The 8,860-nt window shown below is 35.6% G+C and overlaps 2 protein-coding genes across 2 annotated transcripts in view; one reads left to right on the forward strand and one right to left on the reverse strand.

Annotated features, from left to right (window-relative positions):
- Positions 1 to 4,908, forward strand: part of LOC108673540 (Golgi reassembly-stacking protein 2) — a 15,747-nt gene extending 10,839 nt beyond the window's left edge. The window contains exons 9-11 of the mRNA XM_018161387.2: positions 581 to 689; positions 1,840 to 1,929; positions 2,273 to 4,908. Coding sequence (XP_018016876.1) covers positions 581 to 689; positions 1,840 to 1,929; positions 2,273 to 2,358 — 285 coding nt within the window. The 3' untranslated portion in view covers positions 2,359 to 4,908. The remainder of the gene's footprint in view (positions 1 to 580; positions 690 to 1,839; positions 1,930 to 2,272) is intronic.
- Positions 4,909 to 5,696: 788 nt separating this feature from the next.
- LOC108673541 lies at positions 5,697 to 8,152 on the reverse strand (the record flags this gene model as incomplete). The annotated part of the gene is given in 5 exon segments (XM_018161388.1): positions 5,697 to 6,062; positions 6,655 to 6,850; positions 7,119 to 7,298; positions 7,518 to 7,623; positions 8,051 to 8,152. Coding segments are annotated over 4 exon segments (583 nt in total), but the record flags the coding sequence as incomplete, so codon positions are not given.
- Positions 8,153 to 8,860: the final 708 nt, after the last annotated feature.

Genomic DNA, 8,860 nt, shown 5'->3' on the forward strand with positions numbered 1-8,860 from the left:
CGGCTGTGAGTCAGGGAGTCAGGTCTGAGCGGCTGTGAGTCAGGGAGTCAGGTCTGAACAGCTGTGAGTCAGGGAGTCAGGTCTGAGCGGCTGTGAGTCAGGGAGTCAGGTCTGGGCGGCTGTGAGTCAGGGAGTCAGGTCTGAGCGGCTGTGAGTCGGTTAGTCAGTCGTGTCCCGCCAGCCCTACAGTGAGGTTCTAACCTGAACTTACCTCGCTCCGTTGCTAAGTTAGCAATCTTGTGCTCCAACGCTAGTTCTTGTGTAACTGTGCTCCATATGCTCCATCAAGCAGTATAATGTCTATCGTGCTTGTTCTGTTATTTTTCAAACGTATCCCTTTCAAGTGCTTTGCTGAAATAAAACTGTGTTTTATCCGTGTTAACCGAAGTTTTAATGGAAGACATCCTATTGCAATAAAGTGAAATTCAACTCATAACAGAGTCCTTGAACTTTTTACAAGATAGTTGCCGGCGTTTGGCCGTAAGAGCTCTGATCATCCTGACAAGTATAAAGGTTGTGGCAGGCGTCCGGTGACATAATTCGCTTGTATTGAGAATAATTATTATTTGTTGTGGTACAGGTGGGAGCATCACAACCTGCCTCAGCAGCGAGCTTCTTCCAGCCCCCCAGCAGCCAGCAATACTTCACCCCAGCCATGAGCCACTCTGTGGCACACTCCTTCCCTGCCGGTGGGCTACTTTAGTGCGATGGCCCTGGGTGTGGTGTGTGGGATGTGGTATTGAGTGGGGTGTGTGGTATGTGTGGGGTGTATGGCAAGTGTGGGGTGTGTGGTATGTGTTGGGTGTATGGCAAGTGTGGGGTGTGTGTGGTATGTGTGGTATATCTGGGGTGTATGGGGTGTGGTATGTATGGGATGGGGCAGGGGTGAAGTGTGGGCTTGTATGGAATATGTGTTGTGTAGCGTGTTGCATGCGTAAAATTTTTCTTACAGAGATCATTAAATGAAGGTAAAATGATATAACTCCAAACTCTTTCATCATGCATCGATGCATTTACCGTCGTCAATGCTATTCGTACCTAGTGGCTTGGGACCGAGAAGTCTCGTTAGTTATGTATAGATTAAGTAGTTTGTTCGTACAATTGTAAGGGTTAAGTAGTTAAGTTTCTAATTGTGGGCGTTAAGTACTTAAGTTCCTAATTGTAAGGGTTGAGTAGTTAATATAAAGGTTAAGTAGTTAATGTAAGGGTTAAGTAGTTAATGTAAGGGTTAAATAGTTAATGTAAGGTTAAGTAGCTAAGTCCTAATTGTAAGGGTTAAGTAGTTAATGTAAGGGTTAAGTAGTTTGTTCGTACAATTGCTGCACCCTTCAGACATGTGAGCAAACTCTGTAATGTTTTATATAATATAAAAATTTAATATAAAAGTTGACTTTGTTATTAGATTTTATATTATTATATTTTATTATTATTTTTATCGTAAACATGCTGTTTCCCTATAAATATCAATGGAAGCAGGAAGCTATAATATATATACAGTTATGGTTTATCAAGCGTTATTTCTCATTCTTCATGTAATATAGTAAATTTACTTTGTATAGTATATTTGTTGAATATTATAATATAAACTCTTGAATATATAGAAGCTTGTGAAAGGAATATCGTAACTTTATTCATCATGATGGAATGACTGAAGAGTAAACATAATTTCAAATAAAGAAAGAAGTTATCACTTGAAGTAAAAAATTTAAAGAATAATGTGAAGAATTTTAAGAATAAAGTAGAGTAACGAATCTTGAATATTTATCCACCATTTTTTGCATGTTATACTCTTGTAATGTTCATTAGCGCGTCGTTAAATTAATTATTGTTATATTGCAGGAGGTGTGGGGGCCATGTCCCCCCTCCCCACCATCCCCGGTATGCCCGTCACCACCCCCATCTCCCTCCCCGGCCTCCCCCCCATCACAGGTAAGGGGGTGGATATTAAATATTATATAAAAAATATTATCTATTATATAATATTATATATTATATATAAATATATACAATTTATTCATCTTAAATATTATATCACTTAAGAATGTACATAAGTTGAAATTATATAGCTCTTATATAATAATATTAAAGATTATATACTTAATTTTATGTATATAGGTATGATTTAAGAACTTAATAGCTTAAAATTGTTAAACTCGTATCTATTCATTGATTCATGTAATGTTTTATATATTTGGATAGCTTTTAGTTTTCGAGTGTTACGGAATAATTGAATGAAAATAATGATGAAATTAATCAGGGAATAAAATTTCAGTGAGCGCCAGCCTGCCTCCCTCCGCCCTGCAAGCCATCCAGCAGCCAGTCAGCCTGCCCAGCAGCCAGCCTCAGCCAGTTCAGTGATGACGTCAGCCAGTCCAGTGATGACGTCACCTCAGCCAGTGATGACGTCACATCTCAGCCAGTGATGACGCCACACTTCAGCCAGTGATGACGTCACACCTCAGCCAGTGATGACGTCACACTTCAGCCAGTGATGACGTCACACTTCAGCCAGTGATGACGTCACACCTCAGCCAGTGATGACGTCACATCTCAGCCAGTGATGACGTCACACTTCAGCCAGTGATGACGTCACACCTCAGCCAGTGATGACGTCACACCTCAGCCAGTGATGACGTCACACCTCAGCCAATGATGACGTCACTATCTCCAAGTGATGACGTCAGCAGTAACGAATTATGACGTCATCAACAAGTCGTGACGTCATCAGCACTCCACAAACGGGATAAAGGTTATCACTTGTATAGTGCTAAGGTATAGCGGGGGGTACATTAGAAGGAGAACTGCAATATAATTAAAGTGATCATCACTGTGAGCTGCACTGATGAGATAATCTTAACTCTACTGCACTTGAGAATTAATCCTGACTTATAACTTTTACTGTAAACGATCTGGCAGTAAATGTCTGAACGTGGCTCGTAATAAATGTGCTATTCCTGTTAGTACTGGCAAAGAAAAGGGTTTGGAAATAGTAACTAAATTATTTATTTCTAGGATATTTGTACCAGCCTTGTAAAATGTATTCGATGGTAACGAATTAATGTAGAAAATGTCCGGGAATGCGTGGAAAATTCCAACGGCAATCAAACCTCGCAAAATTAAACCTAAAAATTGCATTAAATATTGAATGTATGACCACCGTTAACTATTTGAAATCATCTCGAGAATAAGAAACGGTAATTTCTCAGATCATCTTGTAGTGCAGCGGTTTGACAACAAGTTTTGAACCAATGTAGACAACATGAATTTCAACATGCTAGCATATGTTAACAATGCAGTTCTCACCTTGTGTTGAACACATCTTGTCAACATGAACTTAGTTAGAAGACATGTTGTAGTCGCAGTCATCGTCTAAATTACTCAAGCTGTAAAAAATAAGACCACTTATCATCAACACATGTTGTACACGCATTTGTCGTCAAAATAAAAGTTGTAAAAAATAAGACCACTTATCGTCAAAATTAAAGTTGTAAAAAATAAGAGCGTCGCTGGAAATTCTACTCTCTGCTGCCAATAGTTTGGTTGCTGCGCTGTAACATCGTCTATTAATCTTGTCTTGAAGACCTGAATAACCTATATAATGCATTAAAATATATTTGCGTAAAACTCTTGTATATATACCTATATCATTGTCTTTGCTACCTTTACTATCTTATTTTCTCTTTATTTCACATAAGCCTTTATTCGGTTTTCCTGAAATTCATTATTTATGATTTTTTATCTGTTCTCAACTTGAGATTTAGTGTGAAAATACAACATTTGATTTTTGTTTACTAGATTCTATGTACTACTTTCAAAGATAATTATTCATTTATAGAACTTGTCTCGTATTCTTTATGGCAAAAGTCGTGAATTTTCTTTATATGTCTCTACCATTCCTTATATTAGGAAATATTGCTGTTTCTGCTCTGGAAGCTATTATTGGAATTGTATATCTTCAGGGAAATGCCCGCATATTTTAAGTATGTTAATTATTCTTATCAAGTTTTTCGCACCAGCTCCCTGTTATCGCTGTCATATTTTAGATTTGCTTTAAAGATAGGCAGTTAAATTTTCTTTATTAGTCAGCAATGTAGATCTCAAATATTATCTGGGTTGAAACGACTTCAATAGTAATATTGTGATAGAAGGTGATAAAATTTTGGATAAAACGTGTTTTTAATGCCGTACACAATATCATTTGAATCTTTTAAATATGTGTCAATCGTGGACATGATATCATTTAACATAGTTTGATTCAAATACAGTTGCAGCCTCAGTTGATTTTTACAATTTTAAATATTAAATTATATCCTTTAAAGATGCAGGAGTATAAAGCTGTTCAATCTTGCGGGCGCAATGTAAAGACTCAAATGTTGCCAGCTTTTGTTGTGTAAATAAATACTTCTGGCGAATGAACTTAGCTTGTCGACTTTGATGCTTTAAACTAAAATTTTATATCAATTACTATTTTTTGAATTATCCATTTATGTTTTCGAAAATAATTCGTGGAGATAACTCTGTTTTTTAGATAACTATCATCGGCACACTTTTTGTTATTGATTGTGCCACCAATGTACAGCCTTAAAAAGTTTGTTGCTTTTTCCATCAGTTCAGTTGGCTTACGGCTGTATAACAGATAAAGGTTTAGCTAGGCAAAGAATTTAAAACTAAAAATTTTTCAATTTAGGTTCTTTATTTTCGGTTGCAAAATTTGAAGTCAACTCATCGTGCAATTTTTTTATGAACTTTCGTAGTCTGAAAATAATTTGCCAGCGTGTTGGTGTAGGCAAATTCATTCGCTGAACTTTAATGGTAAAAATTAATTACGGGATGTACTAAGGGTTCATATTCACGTTGCCTGTACGATATAATTGACAACATTTTTTCTCATTAAAATGCCGGACCAGATCTTGTATTTGTCAGTCATTTCATGGTATGGATTTGATAATCTAAAGGTATTAAAGATATTAAAATTTTCAAAATTCTGAAAAAGTTTCGCTTTGATTGTCACCACTTTTCGCGTTGTTGGTGGAAAATAGATACTTAGTTCATTGTTCCTGAGCGCCCCACTGCAGACAGAGCTGGAGGTGCTTTACTGCTGATCTCAGTGGGGGGACTAAGTTATTATGAAGGCGGGACTCAGCATTTCTCGGCCTCTCTCGTGCGGGCGGCCGACTTCTCGTGTAGGCGACCTCTTGTACCAACGTCTTTGTTACCGTTACTTTTCATGTCACTTCGTCTCTTTGAGATGCTAACGCTGCTTATTTCTTGACAGTGCCAGCCATCCCATGAAAAATTTTTAATAATCGAGACCTTCAGCCCTGCTGGCATTTTTATATTCGACTTGAGGCGCAAAGTAGCTTGATTGCTGAAGCGATAGCAATTCATTTACCGCTGTTATTACATATGTAACAGCTGCTTAATGGTACTTTATATGATATACACTAAATTACATCTCACTAGCGCTATTTCTTTTATTACCGGTACAGATAGGCCTTCTCATGTATCAGTGTTTCATGTACAATAGATTCCTCTTACTTCGTTAATAAAGACACTTCTAAATTCAAGTGTTGCATTAAAGTGCTCGAAATAACACTGCTCTGCCACGTATTTGCCACGTTTATTTTAAAGTTGAATTTTCAGTTTGACGGTCCCGGTGTTAAGGGCTGAATGTAGGTACATTGAAACTTAACACGTCTTCTCTCGCGCATTATTTTTCCTGCCTTAATATCACATTCCAAAACGCACATTTTTTTGCACGAGCTTACTCAACTAACATGATTGATGGCAGCAGTTACCATATTCTAATAAGAAACCGAAAATTTCGTGTTGATCGACACTAATACGTATTCTTAGCATAGTTGCAACATTAACAGTTAGCTTGGCAACAACATCGTTGAGGTCTTGCCAAAACTGGCAGTTAATTTCGCGTTGCTTCAGTAAGAACTTACGTGGAGCTTGTAACGTACAATATTGATTAGGGTAATTAAACATAGTTTTTTTTACTCCTCGAATTTTTTACTCGCGAATTTCTTTTACTCCTCGAAATTCCAGTTTCAGATCTGTAAAAAAAACGAATTTAAGTTAGGACATTGACACGGAAAATAGAATGTATACCCGTTTGATTCAATCATTGACTTTATGATGAGATTACAAAATCGGTAAAATTTGAATACCATACGATAAAAAATTGCAATTTAGTAAAAATTAAGGCGAAATATGTGGAACAATAAACATGGATCGTACGATTTTGCACATAAGATATCGACATTTATGTTAAAAAAAAAAACTAATAAGCGCCACGAAGACTTGATGGCTAGAATAGCGCCAACTACGTATATAAAATATTGCAGCAAACAGCAATGTGACCATTTGGTCAGGCTAATACACATCTATTTCAAAACTGCAACACTAATAAAAGTCGCCCCTTGAAAAGAAACACTTTGACATGCAAGTCTCAATTCTACGTACTATCACTATTGGCTCCTTGAATGAAGTCTTTGTAGCGTCTCGCAGATATCGACGATCAGCTAGACTATAGCATTTGGATTAATCTATAGATATTCTGTAATGTAATAAAGGATAATTCGACAGATATTCTGTAAATGAATATAGGATAATTCTACAGATATTCTGCAAATAAAAGCAAATTACCTCACTCGTGCTGCGAAGTTTTCCTAACATTTGTCCATTTCTTGGATTTCTCGACAATTTTGGCAATGGAAGGAAGCTTGGGCGGCCGCATCGCCACCTCCCCGAACTGGACCTCTTCGAATCCCTTCAAGTCCTGAGCGAAGTCTTCCTCCTCCGCGTCAAGTAAAGTCTTCTTCTTCTTTTTAGAGTGAATAATCTGGCGGGATAGGAGTTATATTATATGATGTTTACATTTCAGAAAAGAGCTTCTTCATGAGATTGAAAATTAAAGGAGGATATTATATACAAACAACTAAACTGTACTTGTATTCTAACATTTTAAAGTGATGATAAAGCTAATATTAAAAATTTGTAATTAATATGGCAAATAATCTTTGTTTTGGGTAGGCTATTGAATTCTTGAGTGATGTGAAATTAAAGTGATCATATGATCCTGCAAATTGTACTTTTGAGTACAACTGTACCTTTCTGACTTGTTTTTTCTCGGAACGCTCTTGTTTTCGCCACTGCTTGTTAAGTTGTAACAAGTCTTTCACGTTGACAGGTTTTCGTGACTGCAAAGCTTTTTTTTTCTGCACTTTTTCTTTCTTTGCACTTATCTTCTCTTGCAGGTCCTCTGCCTTCTTTATTCTTTCATTTTCTTCCTGATAAAGCAGACAGAAAAATGTGATATCAACTTCATGATAATAATAAATAAAATAGAAATTATATTATTGTGCAATATTCAGGGATGAAAGTAATCTCTAAATGCCATTATGAAGTCATGTGGCTGTTCAGTAATCAATATTTAGGGATTAATAATATAATATATAATAAATTATATAAATTATATAATAGATTATGAAAATGTTCAACAAACTGACCATAGCAGTTCTTTGAAGATGCCGGAGGTGACTCCGCAGTGCAACATCGTTGACAAAACATTTTCGGTCTTCTTTTGTGAAGATCTTGAATTCATTGAGCTTTGGCCTGAAATTGTGATAAATTTATTAAAGCATCACCACAAAAGGACTCGCCAAATTATTCCCACTGATATATAGAAAAATATCCTTTGGAGAGAACAAGCCTATTTACTTTTTTTAAAAACCCAACAGAATAAAATTCTAGCAAAACCAAGTTCTTTAGAAATCAAGTAGATCAAAATTTTGAAGGGAACATTGCAATACAATTACCAGCAATATGGTAAAAGAAAATATATAAGAAAAAAGTATGATGATATTTGTAACATTGAGTGATGAAGAAATTACCTTGAAGTATCAATTAGAAGCATTGCTAAGCATAAGATAAATGTGAGAACTATAATTTGATAACATATACGGTAGTACATAAATTTCATTTATTCCTGTAAAAAATTAGGTATATAAGAGAGAGTAGATGAGATACATGGGAAACTCACTTTTTTGGTACTCTCTGCGTTTGAGTGAAGTGCATGATCCGCAGTAAGGACTTGGGAATATTCTGATCAGAAATTTTTGGAGCATTGCCGGCATTACCACTTCTGGAAAGAATAAGAGCATTAGTTACCTTTTGTCATTGAAGCAGATGAATGGACTTTAAATTTAGCTGGCCAGTTGTTAAAATTACAAGAATTTGGTCATTAATCCAATAAAAATTTCTTTGAATTTTGACAACTTGGGTCCTACTATTAATAATGGAAATTATGTATAAACTGAATTTTTTTTCTTTATAACATTTGGAGATATTTACTGGGCACTTTGTTTCATTGAAATTTGTAACAAACTTCGAGGCTTCTACTATTGTCAATGCTCAAAAATTGTCAGGCTTCTATTGCTATTTTTTTACTCTGATGGTAAATTAAAAAAAAAACATATGTTGAATTAACAAGGTAAATTAATACAAAATTGAAATATTTGTCAAACATGAAATTTAGGTAGAGCTAACATAATATAGTTATAAAAAATATTGGTTGGATATATTGGAAAATATTGGATACAGCTCAAGTTGATTTCTTTAGCAATGATGCTAAAAATTCTGTCAGATCTTATAGATTGAGTCATGACTAAGTTGCTCAATTTCAAATTCATCTAAAAAATGCTGTGCAGCCTGGAGCAATCTGTCAAAAAAATATCAGGTAAAGTTCTTTTAAAAATTACAGGTAATAAAATCAATCTGGAGCACCAGGCTAGAGTTTCTAAAACTCAAAGGAATCAAGGAAAAGATTTTTCCACAGGCAATTTTGGAAAAT

This window comes from Hyalella azteca, unplaced genomic scaffold (genome assembly GCF_000764305.2).
Source record: "Hyalella azteca isolate HAZT.00-mixed unplaced genomic scaffold, Hazt_2.0.2 contig58, whole genome shotgun sequence".
NCBI lineage: Eukaryota > Metazoa > Arthropoda > Malacostraca > Amphipoda > Hyalellidae > Hyalella > Hyalella azteca.